This window comes from Geotrypetes seraphini, chromosome 11 (genome assembly GCF_902459505.1).
Source record: "Geotrypetes seraphini chromosome 11, aGeoSer1.1, whole genome shotgun sequence".
Lineage (NCBI taxonomy): Eukaryota > Metazoa > Chordata > Amphibia > Gymnophiona > Dermophiidae > Geotrypetes > Geotrypetes seraphini.
In genome coordinates this window covers 137,707,465-137,728,329 of record NC_047094.1, presented here as the reverse complement: position 1 = coordinate 137,728,329, position 20,865 = coordinate 137,707,465, and the positions used below count along the sequence as shown (strand labels likewise).

At 41.0% G+C, this 20,865-nt stretch overlaps 1 protein-coding gene across 2 annotated transcripts; it reads left to right on the top strand.

Moving 5' to 3' along the window:
- The first annotated feature begins 220 nt into the window (after positions 1-220).
- NFS1 (NFS1 cysteine desulfurase) lies at positions 221-20,720 on the top strand. Of its 2 annotated transcripts, none has more exons than XM_033963828.1 (13): positions 221-687; positions 783-856; positions 1,367-1,483; positions 1,605-1,688; positions 2,650-2,802; positions 4,287-4,380; positions 7,241-7,375; positions 10,479-10,636; positions 11,828-11,933; positions 15,024-15,105; positions 15,686-15,769; positions 15,848-15,937; positions 18,515-20,720. In XM_033963828.1, the coding sequence occupies exons 1-13, from the start codon at positions 483-485 to the stop codon at positions 18,576-18,578; spliced, it is 1,446 nt and encodes a 481-aa protein (XP_033819719.1). In that variant the 5' UTR covers positions 221-482; the 3' UTR covers positions 18,579-20,720. The 2 variants fall into 2 exon arrangements, with proteins under 2 accessions (XP_033819719.1, XP_033819720.1); XM_033963829.1 differs by having other exon boundaries at positions 222-588.
- The last annotated feature ends 145 nt before the right edge of the window (positions 20,721-20,865 follow it).

Here is a 20,865-nt window from a genome sequence, read left to right as displayed (position 1 = left end):
CGCACGTCCGGCCGCTGAGGTTGCCCTGCTCGCCCGCTCATTGCGTCACTGAATGTCGCACGCCCCGGCGCTGAGGTTGCACCGCTCGTCTCTGTCGCCCGCTCATTGCGTCACTGCACGTCGCACGTCCGGGGCGCTGAGGTTGCCCCGCTCGCCTCTGTCGCCCGATCATTGCGTCACTGCTCGTCCGGGCGCTGAGGTTGCCCCTCTCGCCCGCTCATTGCGTCACTGAACGTCGCACGCCCCGGCGCTGAGGTTGCACCGCTCGCCTCTGTCGCCCGCTCATTGCGTCACTGCACGTCCGGGCGCTGAGGTTGCCCCGCTCGCCTCTGTCGCCCGCTCATTACGTCACTGGACGCAGACGCCGAAGTTCTGTCCTCTCTCTCACGCCTGTGTCGCTTAGTCTTTGCGTCACTGTCCCGGAAGTGAAGGAGCTTGGTGGACGGTGGGGGAGAAGACTTCCCCGTTTGGATCCAGAGAAGATGCTGTGTCGGGGGGTCCTGAGCAAGCTGTTGAGCGCCCAAAGCGGCCCCGCTCCCGTCTGCGAGCTCCTCGGGAAGGGCTTTCAGCTGGCGGCGCGGAGCAACGGTAGGGCTCGCCTTTCTCAGACTGGCTGCCCCGCTCTGCATCTGAAAGGCTCAATCCAGGATGACCTTCGGGGGTCCGATGCAAATACACCGATGAAGGGTGAAAAAGATGGCAGAGTTGGGATGGGGTTTAGATTCGCTAAGTTGGTTTTGATTCTGTAGCGTGTAAAATGTCTGTTGCTTCATTTTTAACAGGAAATACCGATGGAAATTGGAAAGACGTGGACCTCAGACCCCTGTATATGGATGTCCAGGCAACCACACCGATGGTTTGTAAAATCGTTTGAGATTTCGAAAACCTGATTAAGACTTATGCAGAATATTTTGCTTGAATTGTACTGGCCCAACACCCTCCATAACTTTAAACAAAGGTCTGGAGGCCACTGGTCTATGGTTAGATGTAACATTCAACTGCATTGTAGGGTGTTTTGAATGGGAGCAAGTATTATGCTTCCTTCCTCTACAGCAATGTATCGTAAATTGTGTGCCCACAGCAGTAAAAAAAAAATAAAAGGGGAAGAAGGTAACAGAAAAGAAACTAAGTATCCCAATGAATTGAGGTAACTGACATCTTAAAACAAACTAAAATAGATCCAGTAGTTTATTGGGATAATATCTGTAAAGCTATTTTAGATGACTGTGGTAGACTAGCCTGTTAAGTTTGTGCCTAATCAAGACCTACCTGTGACAGCAGCTGAAAAGATGTACTCCATAGGGAGCAGGGAGAGAAACACAGGTGCTCTTCTTTGCTGATTTTCTGAATTTTTTTTTTATGCTAGGATCCTAGAGTACTTGATGCAATGCTTCCTTATCTGGTGAACTATTATGGTAACCCTCATTCCAGGACACATGCCTATGGATGGGAGAGCGAAAAAGCCATGGAGAAAGCAAGAGAAGCAAGTACAGATATTTTCAACTTGATTGAATGGACCATTGATCTGACCCAGCATGACTATTCTCATATTAACTTTTTGTATAGCCTTATCTCTCTCTCTCTCTCTCTCTCTTTTCAAACAGCAAGTTGCGTCACTGATAGGAGCAGATCCCAGAGAGATTATTTTCACCAGCGGTGCTACAGAATCAAACAACATGGCCATTAAAGTAATGTTTCATAGTCATATATTTGCTTCATTGATTGTACTTTTTATTTAGTGCATCTGGCTGTCAGCATCTTCCTTTGCACCCCAGTATGTCTTTTCCCTTTCCATGTGCATGTGTTCCCATACGTTAGCGAATGAGACACAGAGAAGATGAGGGGTAGAAAGACTGCACCAAAGAGCCTTAGAAAGCTTGTGAAAGAGAATTTATACAGTCCCAAAGGGCACAGTAGCGGGGGGGGGGGGGGGTATGGGAGAAGCGACTAATGGTGGAATCTTAGGAATAAACTGAAGAATAGGGACACCTACCACAGTCTGAGGTTCAGTAAAAAGAAACATCCCCTGCAAATAATGATTTCTTGAAGATGAGCCAAATAAAAGTAGAAATGCTGTCTTAGAAGTATTATGTATTAGTTATAGAAGCTTGATAATACTGTCATTTTATGTTTATTAAGATTTTGCCATACCACTCTAGCATTTTACTGACCTAAGCGGTTTACAATGTAACAATTAAATAATGAAAGGAACTCCATTGAAGATAGGAAAGAAAGAGATAGAGACAAGATATGGACATCTCAACAAGTATTCAGCGAGGATAAGAACAAAAATAAAATAATAATTAAATTTTTTTAAAAAAAGATTAAACATTAATTAAATTAAATTTGTACCAAAGTACTGCATAGCAGATTATAAATTCTATCAAAAAAGAAAGAAAAATGTAATTACAATAAAATCAAAGGAAAACAGGAAGCGTGATGTATAGTGATGGCTGGTGCTAAAAACCTTTTTTGCAGTTTGTAAAAGGTGAGGTCTGTAAGGTACTGTATACTGATATTGATAAAAATATTGCATACCTGTATAATGCTGTATAAGGTACTGTATTCTGTTAGATTACTCTGCAGAACTGTGGGGCCAATGAGTGTGGAACAATATTGTTATATTTCCTGTTTTTCTGTTTGCTTTAGGGTGTTGCAAGGTTCTACAAATCTAAGAAGAACCACATCATTACCACACAGACTGAGCACAAATGTGTGTTGGATTCCTGTCGTTCTCTGGAGGCTGAAGGTTTTCATGTAACATATCTCCCTGTTGATAGACACGGGCTTATAGATCTGAAAGTAGGTTTACTTATTTATATTTTTCAACGTCTATAAGAATGTTTCAGTGTCGGTAGGATGAAGTTACTAGATTTAGAAAGTAAAATATTTAAATATGTATTTCCGATATAGCATTAAGAGAATTCACAATTATTCCTCCTGAGTTGGCGCGCATTCAGGTACAGTAAGTATTCTCCTGTACCTGTTCATGGTTCACCTTTTAAAATTACAGACATGCAATGGACTATGAACCTGGTGCCCTGATTAAAGTTCCCTGCACCTACTGCTAGGCTGTCCCTTTGTTCTGTAGGGATGTCTGTGTAGCCATTTTCGTACAAATGTTGCTAGACAGATGCCCTTGTCCCTGGGTTTTTGATGTTCATAATTTGGACATTTTATTTTGGACAGTAGCTGTTCATTTTGGATGTTCTTTCATATTTTCAAACAGGAAACCCTGACTTTTTTCTGTTTGAAAATGGCTGTGAGATGGAATGTTTGTTTTGTGATAGATTTTTTTTTACATTTAGATGTCATTTCAAAAATGCCCTTCCACGGGGCCCTTTTCTAAAATATAAAAATTGCCAGGCCTCTGTGCAAAATACTGGTGGGTTAGGTGTACTGTGTTTTGGGAGGTTTTGTTGTTCTGATCTTCATTCCTTAGCGTCCAGAGCAGTTCAGATCTGGTAGGTTTTGTCTATTGATAAGTAGATGGAGACAGAGATGCAAATAGTTCTGTGTGATTGGCCCTTAAGGGCACCATGCAGCCTTAGAGCGCTCAGTATTTGTCTCTGTCAGATGGTAGCGGTCGCACTGTGCAGCTTGTGAACCCAGTTGGTGGTTGGGTTTTGTTCAGCATGGGGGAACCTTTCTGAAAGGATTGAGCAAGGTTTTGAAGAAGTGTGTCTGTTGCAGGGGTATAATTCAGAAGTCTCAGGATTCCCTGCCCCAGCTCCCCCTTCCCCCCCTTCATCACATCATGAAGGAAAAGGGCTGGTGTATTTAGAGAAAAGTTTGGTAGTCTGTTGGACCTCCAGATCACTGCCTCTCTCTCTCCCTATTCCCTAGCAGCTGAAGTCTGCAGTGCTTTAAACTGCACAGGCACAAGGAGCCAATTTGGATGTTGTTTCTAAGGGTTACAAAGATCTCCTACTGAGTATCTTCCTCTCCTTTTCAGTACCTCTCCTTTCCACCTTTGGCTGTTGTAATGTGTATTTTCTCTCTCCTTTATTCAGCTCTGTGCGTGGAGTACTAGAAATTCCATGGTGACTGTTAACAATTCCTTGCACGTGGGGCTAGGGAGAGGGAATGGCACTTGTATAACCACCTTTTTCTGGTTACTCCTTTGTTCTTATGTGGTCAGTTCTAGAATTCCAGAATTCTGTGGGGACCGGATCTGTGACATAAGTATTTTTGCCGTTACAGCAACTGTAAGAACGTGCGAGAGTAAACTTGATTCTGCCTTTTTATTTTCCTTTACAAATTTTGCCTCATTGATGCGCTGAAAGACTTTGAAAAATTCCCTCAGGCCAGATACAAGTCTGGTGTCAGTGATGATGGTGAACAATGAAATTGGAGTGAAACAACCCATTAGCGAAATAGGTAAGAACAGTTGACAAATAAGTATTTCTTATGAGTACTTTTTCACCCAATGTAGCATACAGCAGCAAGAATAACCTGGACACAGAGGAAAAAAAGATTCAAATGTCAGAACATAGTATTCTACTCATACTTCCAATGTCAATGCAACAACCACTAAAAAATCTTAATAGACAGCGATTCTACTATAGTGCAGCGTTATTTTGTATTCACTTTGATCTACCGCTCCTACATTTTACTGGCCTAAGCAGTTTACAAAGTATCAAACTAAAATGAAATTAGGTACTTGAGAAAAACTACCCTATCTATCCCGAAGGCTCACAATCTAGCTAAAGTACCTGATAAACTAAAAATATGTAATAACAACATATAATACATTTCCAAGATCAAAAATCAAAGAAATAGAAAATTAAAAATAAAACAAATTGAAGAGATAGAAAAGTCTCTGAAGCGGCCTGATAGCAAACAGTCATATTTTAGGGAAACTCATATTTAATACAACTCACAGCACACTTCATAGGCAGAGCTTGAGAGCATCAAAGAAATGAATATTTCTAAAACTGTTATATGAAAGAAATCAATACAAATCAACACGAATCGGTACAAATTAAGGCAGATTGCGGTCCCCATTACATTCTTCAATTTGGGAGAGCCATTTGAAAAAAATGTGCTTTTAAATGTCTCTTAAAATTTTGAAATGATTCTTCCTTCCTTAACTCTACACAAGAAATAAATTATTATTATTACTTGTAACACTTACTGCAAGCTTACCTCGTTTTTGGTTGATTTTGTGTCCTTTGACGCCATCTACTGGGCTAATTTTTTACACCCCTGAAGAAGGCCGTTGTGACCGAAACACGGACCAAGTAGGGATCCAGTACATGTTTATTACTAAGGACTTTTATATGCCTGCCTCATTTTATTTGTATTTATAGGTATTTGTGTGATTTTAACTGAAATTTGTTTGACATTTTAAATAAACTTATTTGTCCGCACAGTGGTTTTTGACTTGTGTCCCTTCCCCATTTCCATTTTTTGTTCTATAGTTTGCCTGAGGGGTTGTGGTTTTTCCTTTGTATTGTATGATACAGTAAATGGAAGGAGAACATAGAGACAGATAAGAAAGAGCAACAGGAGTTTAGACAAAAGATAAGTGTAACTAACATGAGGAAAGTTTGAACTTGGAGTTATAAAAAGCCTGTGTTGTAATGAAGTCCTGCAGTAAGTACAGCCAATGGGAGTCTTTGTGTGTGTGACTAGTTAGTAAGTGCAGCCAATGGGAGTCTTTGTGCGTGTGACTAGTTAGTAAGTGCAGCCAATGGGAGTCTTTGTGCGTGTGACTAGTTAGTAAGTGCAGCCAATGGGAGTCTTCGTGTGTGTCACTAGTTAGTTGCTTCTTCCATCAAAAGCTTGGGAGAATAGCCAAGCTATTGCTCGTTTCCTGAAGTAGAGATATGTTGCACCAGGTGACACCGTTCTCAGACTGAATTTGAGTGTTGGGGCTACTCCAAAACACAGCTTGATGGTGGGTATCACATCGTTTGATTTTCTTTGAAGAAGGCAAGGGTGAGGATTTTCCTTGGGAGGACTTTAGTGACCTTTGAGATGACTAGAGGGAGACCCTGTTCTTCAAGTATTCTGATCCATTTCCTTTAAGGGCTTTGACTATCAGAAATCATTTTAAAAGTATGATTAATCATTTGGTTGGCTGGATGAAGGATATGAACCTTCTGACTGAGGGCATGATGCACCCCTTCAACCCTGTCTTGTAAAGCTGTGCCATTTCCCTATTCTGTTCCCCAAATCTTAATTGCTGACTGCTTTTCGACTTCCCCCAGCTGTTCCATCCACCTAACAACTTCTTGAGATGTTCCCCCATCTTGACAGTAGTGTAGAACGTCCACTTTTGAATGAACACTCTCCGTGTGCATCTTGATATTAAACCACAAATGATGTTCCTGTTTCCTTATGAAATCTGCATTATTTGAATTTGATTTTTATATGTTGTAACTGAGGTACGTTATATCAAACTGTGAAGGAGCCTTATAGATTGTGTGATGCATGAATAAAGGATTTCTAATTCAGAAACGCAGAACTCATTGCACAGACTGACTCTGGACACTTACCTTCTTGAGTGGACTTCTTTGGCTGCTTTAGGAGTGCGCTCATGACACACATCCTTCTTGAGGAGGGAGGGTGGGGGGGTGGAGTCTTATTGTGTTTTCTTAGTACTTACCAAAGAATACAGGTATGTCAGGATTTGCTGTACTATGCCCCCTGATGTGTTAAGGGAGGCTGTGTTCTGTTTTTTTCTGCTTTTGTATTGTGTTTTGATTGGCTTAATAAAGTTTAAAATTAAAAAAAAAATAATTTTAACCTGATAAAACCCCCCCCAAAACAAACGCAGAGCTCTGTTTGTTTGTTCTTTTCAATGTGCATGTTTATATTTTTTTGCATCGGCTCAACCTCCACTCACTACTCCTATCACCTGATAATTGGGTTAGGAATGTGTGAAAATAGGTAGCAACGCACTTGGGCAGTGGGTAAGGAGTGCTTAGGTGAGCAAAGACGACAATGGTGGGTGGAAGGCAGTTAAGGGGCTGGGGAGTGAGTTAGTAGATGGGTAGTAGGTGGAGGATATCTTGGGGCAGCGTTCTTCTGATCTGAGGTCTTGGGCTGGATTGAAAATTCCAGTTTCTTTAATTTAGTAGTTTACAGGTGTTTTTAGCTTGCCTTCTGATAGGAAAAGGTGCCCAAATGACACTCCGTGTGCTTCAAAGCCTGTATATTCTGGCGTTATCCACATGAAGAAATGACTGTATGTGTAATGTATATGTACCATAGATCTTCTTTCTCACGGCAGGTCACCTTTGCAGTTCACAGAAGATTTTCTTGCACACGGATGCTGCACAGGCGGTGGGAAAGATCCCAGTGAATGTGAACGAGATGAAGATTGACCTGATGAGTATCAGTGGCCATAAGATCTATGGACCAAAAGGTAAGATAAGAAGAAGGCCCTTGGCTCTTAGAACAGCTTCAGAGGGTTAGAAAACACAGCTCAGTTGTTCAGCAAATAATCAATTGCACTTTTAAAACTTCTGAGACAAATAGTCTTCAAGTCCAGGCTGAAAGCTGCGTTTAAGTCTTACCCTGCCAACTTGTAAAGCGCCCAGATTTGTTCCCTCTTACTACCCTACCCCCTCCGCCTCTTAAGTCCCACGGAATTCCCATCTAAATTCACCTTTGTCCACTATGTCTGTCATAATTAGATTGTAAGCTCTTTTAAACAGGGACCATCTCTTGTGTGTTTAATGTACAGCGCTGCACATGTCTGGTAGCTCTTCAGAAAGAATAATAAATAGTAGTAAATAGCGTAGCTGGTTAAAAAAAAAGGTTTGGACAAATTCCTGGAGAAAAGGTTCATAGTCTGAGAAAAACATGGGGGAAGCCACTGCTTGCCCTGGATCGGTAGCATGGAATGTTGCTACTCCTTGGGTTTTGGCCAGGTACTAGGGACCTGGATTGTCCATTGTGAGAACGGGCTACTGGGCTTGATGGACCATTGGTCTGACCCTTTAAGGCATGGATCTCAAAGTCCCTCCTTGAGGGCCGCAATCCAGTCGGGTTTTCAGGATTTCTCCTCCTGACTTCTTTCTGTCAACACCCTCTGGAAGAAATAGTATTGGTCAGTAGGGAATATTGTACAACACAGCCAAATAAGAAGATTTTCATGTGGCAGGGACTCAAAATTGCTACCGATTCTGATAAAAATTTCTCTATTAGCTTTCCTTTCTCCTCTATCAGTTATCACCTGTTTGAATGTCTTATAATTTTTTTTCATCTCTTTTTCTGCCTTCAAAAGCTAGTCAAAAAATGTATTAAGTTAGTCTAATAAAAAGATATCTTCTTTTTTTTTTTTTTTTTTTTAATTCTTTTTAAGCAAACCAGCATTACACTTGTAAAAGCAATACAGAACCAACAAATTAAAAGTGGATGATTTTATGAGTGTTATTTTGTTCTCTACTTAGAAGGTTTGATAGATGAATTGTAAATAAATAACCCCCCTTCCCTTTTAAGAAGCCACGTTCGGCTCTTTTTATCACCGGCCGTAGCAGCATTAGCTCTGGTGTTCATGGAATTCCTGTGGGCGTTGGAGCTAATATCGCCCTGACCGGTGATAAAAAAGCCTAACGTAGCTTTGTAAAAGGTTTGTGTGTGGGGGGGGGGGGTAAATTCATTCTTCTTCAACACTATTAAATAAAGGCAGTATGGTAAAAAGACATATAAAATAATATAGAAAGGGAAGTATTAGCAAACTAAAACATCAGATATTTACAACTAAAATTGTCAGACAAATGACAACCAATATGTTAGAGTCCTAAGAAAATCGTTGGCTGCAGATATCGAACCTTCCTAGACAGAACTTTCAAGTTTCAAGCTGGTAGACAGCAATCATGGCTAGGCTATCTAAACTAAACTAAGCCTTAAGTTTATATACCGCATCAACAACGGAGTGGAGCTCGACACGGTTTACAAAGCTTAAAAATACAAGAAGAGAGGGGAGAAAGAATTTACAAGAGCATATGAAAAGAGGGGAAGTAAACAGGAGAAGAGATGTTATATATTAGAGAAAAGCCAGGTTTTCAGTTGTTTTCGGAACAGTTGGAGGGAGCCCAGGTTCCGCAGCGGGATAGTGAGATCGTTCCAAAGGCCCGTGATTTTGGAGAGGAGGGATCTTCCCAGTTTGCCTGCGTGGAGGATGCCATGTAGAGAGGGGAAGGATAGTTTATGTCTGTGGGCTGATCTGGCTATCTCATCGATACCGCTAGGTTGACCTACAGCATCTTCCAGAAAGAACTAAAGACCACTTTGTTAAAGAAATTCTTGTCCTAGCCAGACACTCTCCCGCGAACATAACTTCAACACCTTATCCTGAATTTCTTCCTCACACTAGGTATCCACATTCCCTGACTGCTAAAAATTCCTTCTTCATAATTGTATCATGATATTTCACTGATGTTAGAATAATTTCAATTGTAAGATGTAAAATAGTTATTTATATATTACTTGTTGGAATATTCATATTTATCTCTATCTCTACCTCTCTCTTTATATTTTTATCTTTACTTTTCATTAATTGTTTCTTCAGGTACTTGAGTTAGATTGTGAGCCTTTGGGACAGTTAGGGAAATTTCCAAGTACCTATCTTATTTATTTTTATCTATTGTATCTTTTTAATGCATCATTTTTGTAAACCGCTTAGAAACCTCACGGTTATTAGCGGTATATAAGAATTAAATTAAATTAAATTAAGAAGTAAACCAAGCCATCATGATAAAAGATAATATAAAAAGGGGAACAATTCCAAAACCTCATTTTTCAACAAGTCATCGATAAAATATCATGTCCCTTAACAAATGGTCTAAGTACTTAATAAACATTAAAAAACTCATTAACTATTGCTTCTGATATCAAAATGACTTAGGGTTCCTTTTACTAAGGTGCGTTAGGGCCAGGAAGTTCTTTTTCACTGAAGGGGTGGTTGATCGCTGGAATAGTCTTCCACTGCAGGTGATTGAGGCCAGCAGCGTGCCTGATTTTAAGGCCAAATGGGATCGACACGTGGGTTCTATTCAAAGTAGATAGGTAGGGGAGGGTCATTGGGGTGGGCAGACTAGATGGGCCGTGGCCCTTATCTGCTGTCTATTTCTATGTTTCTATGTTAATGCCAGCATTGAGCTGGCGTTATTCTAGAAGCTTAGCACGTGGTAATTTTGTGCGTGCGCTGAAAACGCTAGTGCACCTTAGTCAAAGGAGCCCTTAGTTGAAACAATGTCTGCCCACTGGTGAGATATTCTGGCTGGGTTGCCGAGACCTCGAGTTATTCTCTGTAATCTGGTACAACACAGTCCTTGCATGTCCCACAATCTAATGTAAACATTCAACATATTCTAGGACACCAGCTTGGATCAATAATGATCATTAACCAGCTCAGAAACAACTATGGAGCAAAGCCTGACTTGACCTAACTTTTCCTATCGCTTGTAGGCCTAAAACCACCCCCAAACTGACCATAAGAATTTTACTTTTCTTTAATTTAGGGGTCGGAGCTGTTTATGTTCAACGACGACCAAGAGTGAGATTGGAAGCACTACAGAGTGGTGGAGGCCAGGAACGAGGCATGAGATCTGGCACCGTTCCAACACCTCTTGTGGTTGGCTTTGGGGCAGCCTGCGAGATAGCAAAGCAGGAGATGGAGGTACAGTCAGACTTTTCCGTTATTCTCTCGCTTAGAGTCTCAACAAAGTATGGAAGAGACCAGGAAAGACATGAAATGATGACTTGAAGGCTTGTTAGGAGGTGTTTCTTTATAGACCAGTAACTTTCCATCTGTTTTCCTATTGGATAATGCTTCCACTGTATATTTAAAAAACATATTAATTTGCATATTAATGTAATGTTTATGTGTCAAGCAGCAAACAACAAGCCCCTTGATGATGGAAGCAGCTAAGTAGGAAAAACTTTCAACTTTTTAAACATTAGTATTTCCTCTGGAATTAAATATAAAGCAAATAAAAATGATGTGTTTGTTGGTTCTGGTAGTCCTAATGTGTTTTTTGGAGCCAAAATGAATATAAGACCATGCCCACCTTGAACTGCAAGGTATAGGCGGAATAGAAGTCCCTAATGTAATGTAATGTCTTATTTTCGGGGAAACACGGTATCACGAAATAATGTACACACACAATTTAAAATGAAATAACACTGGACTTGAGCAGTGTTACATACCTGAATGTATGTGCGATTGGCTCAAGTCCAGTTTTATTTCATTTATTATAAACAGTACACAGCCAAAGAAATGACAGAAAACGAGCAGTACAAAAGCACTAATGAGTACGAGACATTTTAACAGTTTTGCAACAATAATCCCCAAAGTACATCTAATATAGATTTAAATCCCAGCCCAGATTTGTTACCCTTTGACTCTTACGGCACCCCAACTGTGAAAGATCCTATGGTGCAATTCCACTAAAACAGTAATCCCCTTCCCAACCCTCACCCCCTGTCCTCACCCCCCCCATGTAATATAAAATGCAATGATCAAGATTGGTGTGTATTCGTAAATCCATTAAGTACTAAATTTCTCGCTCTCAGACAGTGTTATTTCATTTAAAATCGTGTGTGTACATTATTTCTTGATATTATGCATGTGTCCTTTTGTTATGATCTTTTCTAGATGATGGTGGACTCCTGATACCAGCAGACACGCCAAAATACGATCTACGGCCAGTCCTTTCTTCCTGAATCTTATGCACCCGTTTTATTCCAATAAACGTTGCTGAATCACAACCTCCTTTTTTGAGGGGTCTTTGGTTTGGTCATCTTTTTACTGTTCGGTTTGTGCGGAGTTCTTTTCACATTTTATTTTTTGTGTGTGTTTCTTTTTCAGTATGACCATAGACGAATTAGTTTGTTAGCAGACAGGCTAATTAACAAAATAATGAATGAAATCCCAGATGTGGTTATGAATGGAGACCCAGAGCATCACTACCCAGGTATCGTTATTCATAAATGGCATTCGATGTCTGTATTGTCCTTTTTGAAGTTTTAACCTGATAGAGCAATTTCCAGCCATTTATGTTGAATTCAGTTTCAAAAATCACCCTCTTATTCCCTCAAGTGGCTAAAAATGTGCATGCTCTTTCTACAAGGCATCAGCAGTGCAGATGGTTTCTTCCAGGTAAAAGCATCCTGTTGATAAATTATTCCCCAAAGTGTGCTAGGCTGGGAAAGGTCAAGGATCCAGGAAGCTCAGCCTCCCTTATTAGACAGTGGCCAATCCAGATTGTATGAAAATACCTGGAAGATCCCAAAGAGTAGATTCAGGGGGTGGAGTCTCCAAATGGCTTTGTTTTGCACATTACAAAAAATGACTATAATCCATGTCACCAGTGACTCTAGTCATCCCAATTAAGTGGGGACAAAAAGCCTCAAAAATATAACGGTAGCACTTTACACCAAGTAAACCAAAGCTACCTTCTTAGAGACAAAACTCCCTCCACTTTTAATGTTTCTGATAGTCTGAAAGTAAAGAGACAGCCGACCATGGGCACAAGCTTGTGACTGTGTTGTTGCCGGAGATCGCTGCTAGTGCTTTAAGTGCTTCAAACGATCCAGAAACTCCTGACAAGGAACCTCGTTTCACTGTGACAAACGGCTGCTTCGGGGGATAAGCAAACTCGCTGTGCACCAACGCAAATGATGTGGCGGCTTGCACGTCCCGTGACATATCACTCCTAACCTAGAGTATATGAAGTATGATAGTTGGTGGGTCACTTTTAAAATACTTCAAATAAGTGGTTTACAAAAGAATCAAAACGTTATTTTATTTATTTAAAAGATTTATAAACCGCTTAGAATCAAAGTGATGTACAAAATCGCATACATATTATGGAAACACACCGAAATCCATCACATAAACCCAAAATTTACATTTCACTACAGGTTGGAGGTTTTACTTTGTCTACTTCTTCTGGAACGTCATTCCTTAAGGACAGTATATAGCCAGAAAATATCCATATTTCATCTATACGTTTACATAAAGGCATCAACAAACAATTGGGTTTTCAGTTGTTTCCTAAAATTCATACGATCTTTGCATAGTCTCATAACGCCAGGGAGTAAATTCCAAAGTTTTATACCCATTATTGAAAACATGGTTTCCCTTATTTTCTTATAGTGAATTCACAAGCCTCATACCACCCTCAGATCGTAACTTACGATTAGGTTGATAGACTTCCCAGAGGTGTTGAAAACATGCTGGTAAATGTGTGAAAGCACCTTGTAGTATATTCACTGTGGGATTGGAAGCCAGTGCAATTTTTTCAGAACCAGAGCGATATGTTCAAACCTCGGTGTACCAGTTATTAATCTAGCAGCAGAGTTCAGTAGTTGAGTGAGTATCAAGGCCTGTACCACAAATTGAAAATCAAATTGGGAGAGCATTGGTTTCAACCTTTGCAAAATATCTGATTGCACGCACCCTACCTGGATGACCTTAACAATCTGCCTCCCCATCGAGAGAACAGAATCCAGGGTAACACCTAACACTGTCAGTTCTTTCCTAACCATCAAATGGGAATACAAGACCCTAAATTACACTGGCAGAGGTGTAGTGGGGGAAAAAGGAGAACAACAATATGGGGCTAGGTTACAATCCAAAAATATAAGAGAAGGGAGGAATTAAATTATAAAATACAAGAGGAATGGTGGAGGTGGAAAGGAGACCAGACTAAAGTGTCGGTGCCCCAATGAGGTTATGCAAATCTGACTCAGATATTCAGAGCTGGGCCAAATCTGGGTTCTGACTGTATAGCTCCTGTCCACCTGGACTTATGCGGGTTCCAGCCAATAAGACATTTGTGCAGGTAGAGCCACATAAAGGTATCTCCACTTCCCTGCCCCCTGAAGGCTTGCTTCCCAGGTCTACCTTAACCTTCCTTGGTAGTCCAGTAGGGTCTTCGGGCAAGAGTGTCTGGAGTTTACTCCTGCCCAAAGTCCCTGCTGGACCCCCAGGAAAAGTTGGAAACTTTAGAAGGGGGCCTAGGTATGGAAGGAGGAGAGCTGTTGCTCTTTGGTGGGGGTCAGGAGGGAGGAAAGATTTTGTGCTGTTTCAGGACGCTACCTGGAAGTTATGCAGGTGCTGGTAGCCACATAGCTAACTGATCAGAGTTAGGACTGTGGTGTATGGAGTCATACATGCTGGGTTAGCTTTGGGGATATCGACACTGAATACTGTCAGCTTCCACGTAACTCCCAGCTCCTTCCAACTCTGTCCTTGAACACCTGGATGGTGCCAGTTTTCACTAGCATTGCCCAGTTAAATGCCCTCTGAGCCAAACTAATCCAGCAAGATTCAAATACGTCAAGCTAATCTCAAATCAAAGTTCACTTGATTCTTTCCATTTTCTTTTGAACAAAGTCATATTTCAGGAGCAGGATTGCCAACCAGCAGATCACAGGGCATTGGACCTTGCTTGTGCAAAGAATTAAGAACCCCACAGCTTAGTTGCTTACAGCCAGAAGAATAATCTGGGCTCTTCAGATGGAGGTAGATAGGTCAACATTCAACCCACAGTGGTCCGCTTTTTATACCCAGATGTTCAGTACTAGGCCACACCCAGGAGATAGGACTTGATATACTGCCTTTGTGTGGTTACTACTTATTCTGGACATGGGACATTGGAGGATTATGTGACTTGCCCAGAGCCACAAGGAGCTGCAGTAGGAATCGAACTCAGTTCCCCAGATTCTTAAGCCACTAGGCTACTCCTACTTAGAGGGACTTATCCAGATACAAGCTGTTTCTACCCAAATTTCCAACTAGTTGTAGTGTGAGATTCCCATCAAATTGTCAGGTTTGGGGATTCCTGTAGTTAAGTCGTACTCAGTAGAAACATCTCAACCAGGGTTTATTTATACATAGCTGCAACACAGGAAAGACTTAGCTCCCAAACTGCAAGAGCTAGGACTGAATATACAGTTTAGACTAGTCTGTCAATCCCATCTTGGGCCTTCAAGCTGTTGAATTGCTGGGAACGCTGCTGCATAATAAGGCTCACATTCTGAAATTCTTCATTTCTTAGGCTGTGTAAATTTGTCCTTTGCATATGTGGAAGGAGAAAGTCTCCTGATGGCTCTGAAGGACGTGGCTCTTTCTTCAGGAAGGTAAGTTGGAGAATCATCCGGTCCTGGCATTCATAAGTGCATGGAACTGCAAATTAGTAGCAATTAGCACCAACTTAGCAGTACTTAATGCTAATTATGCACATTACAGCACAAAATTATGTGTTCAAAATGATAGAAGTAATGTTATTGTCACTATTAAATACTACTAGTCATTATTTCCGTAGTGCTACCAGATGCATGCAGTGCCATACATTAAACATGCAAGAGACAGTCCCTGCTCAGTCTAAGTTGTGACAGACACACTGGACATAGAGTGGATCAATATATGGTGGCCATGAAGGGACAAACGAGGGATGAAGAGGCCGAGAGAGTAGGGGCTAAAGAGAGAATGAGAAAAAGATATAGTGTATTACAAGTTGCAAGTGTTAGGACCTAAATGCAGCTGTGAAAAAGTGAGCTTGGAGCCTGGTGTACTGATTCAGGCAGGTTGTTCCAGGCGGAGTCAGGAGTTGGCAGCCAAGAGAGTTACCTGAAGAACTGCTGCGTAATTTGCTATAATGACATGACCTTCCTCTCGAGGCTTAAAACCAAAAACCAAGTGCCTTGTGTCTCACTGCAGTGCTTGCACATCTGCTTCTTTGGAACCATCCTATGTTCTGAGAGCTATTGGCACAGATGAAGATTTGGCGCATTCATCCATAAGGTAAAGGGGAATGAGTGTCACTACTGCAGAGCGCCTCCTACTGGCAGCAGAATGTAACCACCTCTTCTCGTGCCTTAGGTTTGGCATTGGTCGTTTTACAACTGAAGAAGAAGTCGATTATACGGTTGAAAAATGTATCCAGCAGGTGAAGAGACTGCGTGAAATGAGGTATGTTATGTGAATGGATAGAATCATCAGCTAATGATTTTGGTCATTAGTTCCCTAGAATTCAGGGTTTGGAGTTTATTCAGCACTTGATATACTGTCCGTCATGGACACATTGGAGTGATCTATTTAAATCAGCTCCACTTCAAAGTCAGAGCTCGGTACACAGTATGAATATTAACATCTGTGTATAACAAAACACAAGGTGTGGATTCACTCACTTTTTAGCAAAAAATGCCTATAATAAACGAGTCCGCGTATATTTTGTGACCAGTGACCGTTACAAATGAATATATTAAATTGTCAAACGGGCCTCAAAGCTCCAAAGGAGATCCATACCTAGGGAAGGATTAACCACTATCAGGAGCCCCAAATATTCTCATTGGCCCAATTAACCAGAAAAAAAAGACTGGGAAGAAAAAGTTCCCAGTCCAAAAAACCGGTAATATCGTCCAATAATACAAAAGTCACTGGACATAAATTTAAACACAAAAGAGCCAACCAAACTTACCTGAAAAAACCTGTCATGAGCAAATCTTTTGTGTTCTGGTTTTTGCTCTAAATTTGGACGTTGTGTTTAAATTTATGTCCAGTGACTTTTGTATTATTGGACAATATTGCCGTTTTTTCGGACTGGGAACTTTTTATTCCCTGGGTTTTTTTTTCTGGTTAATTGGGCCAATGAGAATATTTGGGGCTCCTGGTAGTGGTTGATCCTTCCCTATGTATGGATCCCCTTTGGAGCTTTGAGGCCTGTTTGACAATTTAATATATTAATTGTAAAGGTCGCTGGTCACAAAATATATGTGAACTCTTTTATTAAAATCCATGTACATCTGGACAGGGAGTAAAAACATTATTTATTACTGACTGACTTAGTTTGCTATGTAGCCTACCTCTTCAAACAAGCGCTTGTTGTGATTTGCAACCATTAAAATAAAATCATATAAAAACAATTAAGGAGCTTACCCTCCCCAATATGCCAACAATATGCCATTGAACAAATAATATGACAACTGATAAGGTCCTTAAGCCCCATCCATTCTACCCAATGGCTGCTTCTCTTCCTCCCCCCATTAATCCAAATCAGAAAGGTGCTTGAAAGTTCAAGTCCTATGGCTTACTAGCCGTAAAATCTGGTGCCATAATATTACATGTACCTCCTTCAAGTTGATAGTGCTCTGTAATAGTTCAGCACTGAAGCTTTTCAACTTAGATGGCTCTGGAATCAACTGTCTGTTTAGTAGTTAGGGCTACAGCCTCAGCACCTTGAGGTTGTGGGTTCAAGCCCCATGGTACTCCTTGTGACACTGGGCAAGTCACTTAATTCTCCATTGCCCCAGGTGAGCCAAATTCATGTAAACTGTTCGGAGATCCACTGGGAGGATGATATACCAAACTGAATAACCAGAGATGAGATTGTGAGGTCATAATGCCTCATTCCACCAATAAGAGCCAACCTCGTGATGTCACAATGGCTTGATTGTCTTATACTTGGCTCACTTTTGCTACATTTTGATTTCTAGAGTGACACAGTGGTTAAAGCTCCAGCCTCAGCACCCTGAGGTTGTGGGTTCAAATCCACACTGCTGCTTGTGACCCTGGGAAGTTACTTAATCCCCCCATTGCCCCAGGTACATTAGATAGATTGTGAATCTGTTGGGACAGATAGGGAAAAATGACTGGTACCTGAATGTAAACTGCTTAAACAATCTCCATTGATAGGTGTTATATAAATAATTTAAATAAAGAAAAAGATGTAGGGAATAAATCCAAAATTTCTTCTTCAATCCATGTCCTGTGGTTTGATCTGCTCCGATGCAGGAAACCTGGGAACCCCTAAGCTTGGATGCCTTAGGCTAATGAGCACCAATGTTATACAACAGAGCCACAGAGAAGCCAATCAGAACTGCTTTTTGTCCATTTTGGCTGAAACTTATCACCACTTATCACCTGGTGCCTGACCAAACCAAAGACTAAAGATTAGTTGTGTGAATGAGACTCACTGGAGACTGTCAGAGCTTGCTAAACCCACAGGAGATTTCTATCCGCCAGTCTCAGGAACTACAAACACCCATTTTAACAAAGACATCTCAAAAAAATCAAGTAACAATTTCTCAGCACTTGGCTGTCCTGTTCAGTAAAAGAACTTGAGCTGATGCTGGATCTCTTGGCAATACGATGCTGCCTGCAGTCTGTTAGAAACTCAGTAACCGATCTGCAAAGAAGTTGAATTATCACAAAAACATAGTAACATAGTAGATGATGGCAGATAAAGACTTGAATGGTCCATCCAGTCTGCCCAACCTGATTCAATTTAAATTTTTTCTTCTTGGCTATTTCTGGGCAAGAATCCAAAGCTCTACCCGGTACTGTGCTTGGGTTCCAACTGCCGAAATCTCCGTCAAAACCTACACCCTCCCAGCCATTGAAGCTCTCCCCAGCCTATCCTCCCCCAAACGGCCATATACAGACACAGACCGTGCAAGTCTGCCCAGTACTGGCCTTAGTTCAATAGTTTAAATGTGTCTGAATCCTGCTTGAAATGTTGCTAATAGTTGTTCTTTTTCTCATTCACAGTCCTCTATGGGAGATGGTGCAAGATGGAGTTGACCTGAAAAGCATTAAGTGGACACAGCACTAGAGCAGAATCCCGAGGAATATGTTTCTGTGATGGGTGTTGTTCCTGTACTTAGCTGTGCAGAAGGGAACTCGCAGCCAAATTCCACAGCGCAGTCACGCAGGCCGCACATAGAACGGCAAGTCTAGTTAACACAGCTATTGCTCAGCTGGCGAAGTAGAATGGCTGTGTCTCTTCTTTGCAGCTAAAAATTGCTGTCTAGGGTACCACCAAGAAGCCCTATTCTGCTGAGAAACTGGTTTCACTGTTGCGTCTTGTCTTCCTTTAGCTTGGTGCTGCTGGGCTGCTTTTCATGAGAACCTGCTGCTCAGAACACCCTGACGTACGTACATGTTTAATGGGCCGATTGGAAAGATGTTACTTTTGTAATGGTGGTTAAATCTTTACAAAACTTTAAACCTTGTTTTAAGCAGTGAAGATGGAATCAAACCCGAAAGAGATATGTGGATGTTTTTGTTCAAACCAGGGCGGGCCAGATATATTGTGATCCTTAAAACTTTAAAATGATTAAGGAAGCTAGTAGAGGAAAATGGATTTGGTGCAAGGTAATATAAAGAAACAAAGCAAAGAACGACCCCCTTCCCCCTCTTACAAAACTTTTGCATGGTTTTTAGCGTCGGCCGCGACAGTAACAGCTCCGACGCTCATAGAATTCTGTCTGGCGCTAAAAACTGCGCTACGTTTTTGTAAATGGGGGGGGGGGGGGAAGGAAATAAGGTGATCCCTTTTGTATTGGACTAACTCAATGCATTTTATGATGAGCTTTCGAAGATTTTTTTCTGATCTGAAGAAGGGTTACCTTCAAAAGCTCATCATAAAATGCATAAAAAAGGGGTCACCTTATTTCCTTGGGTTTTACCTTGGAAAGAAAATTAATACGGCCACCACACCATTTCACTCGTATTTGCTGCAGAAATTCCTTGGCTAGATTTTATGTAGCTTTTGCTGTATCTTGTCAAATTTTTTTTTTTTTAATTTATTTCTAGAGTCAGTAAATACAAGTCAGTTCTGCTGCTGCTGCTTTTACAAAACTCTTCACTTATTTTCACAAATACAAAGAGCAACTGGGAGATATATTACACCGAGGGCCCCTTTAATCAAGCCGCGCTAGCTGCTACTGCCTCCTTTTGGCCAGCGTGTGATGAAACGTCGCGTGCGTTAACCCCGTTAGTGCGGCTTGATAAAAGGAGCCCTGAGTATCATAGTAACAAAGTAGATGACGGCAGATAAAGACCCGAATGGTCCATCCAGTCTGCCCAAACTGGTAATCAAACAAATAAACCAATAAAACTAATTACAAAAAAACATTATTTTTCAGATTTTCACAGTTAATTTATCTGATGCTGTTACATCAATAGACTACAAGGCCCCTAAAGCAGACATTGCTCCAAAAGGCCTAACGTTAGCACTGGACTGATGGAGGAGAATTGTCCTCCTGTGTGGCAGGATCTTTGAACCAGTGTATTTTATATGATATGTATTGAGGTATTTTTTTTGCAATTATTTTTATTGGTTTATTTTATTTGAAGACTGACCCTCGTTTTGTTGTTTTTTGTTTTTTTTTATATCTCCCAGTTGCTCTTTGCATTCTGTGTATGGATTTTGCATTCAGAAAACTTTTGTGTCTTGCTCTATTTTCACAAACGACAGATGAAGAGTGGTTGGTTCATTTCCTGTTTCTGTCGATAAAGAACTTGAGTAATCCAAGACTGTGTCCAATGGGCAATGTGAGCTGTGTGCACCCCCTGTAACATGCATGTACTTTAAATGTATGGAAAAAAATTAAGTTGGTTACCTGTATATGTCAGTAAAAACACAGGCTGCTTGGTAATTTTCTTTTGTTTTTTTCCGAGATTATTATTTAGAAAGCAAAAACTGTGCTGAGCAATGTTTTCTGTACATCATTGCCTCGGGGGAATGTGTGGCTTAGGGTGTTGTCACTTGCTTGCTTCACTCTTTGTTTGCCACCATTATGTCAGCCCATGTGAGAAAGTTCCTACCTCCTCAGAAAGAGGCACACCAAAAAGATACTCTCAAAGTGCCTTTGACTTGAGCTCCTGTACATCCCAAGGGTCACCTAACCACTGACTGAGCGCTTTGGTTTTATTTAGAAATACTCAATAAAAATGTTTTCTGAATTCACAATGAAACAATGTAACTGGCTTATGTTTTTCATCTTTTTTGTGGTAGACAGAGCATTGAGAACAAAGAAAGCTAGATTCAAATCCCACTGCCATGAACAAGTCACTTAACGCTCTGCTGCCTCAAGTACAAACTTAAACTACATGTA

What these genes read in the sequence shown, in the direction of transcription:
- NFS1 (XM_033963828.1), top strand. Translation starts at nt 483, where the DNA reads ATGCTGTGTCGGGGGGTCCTGAGCAAGCTGTTGAGCGCCCAAAGCGGC. An exon ending in ACGGGCTTATAGATCTGAAA is followed by an intron (nt 2,803 to 4,286) that starts GTAGGTTTACTT and finishes ATGCGCTGAAAG; the next exon opens with ACTTTGAAAAATTCCCTCAG. An exon ending in TTGGCGCATTCATCCATAAG is followed by an intron (nt 15,770 to 15,847) that starts GTAAAGGGGAAT and finishes CTCGTGCCTTAG; the next exon opens with GTTTGGCATTGGTCGTTTTA.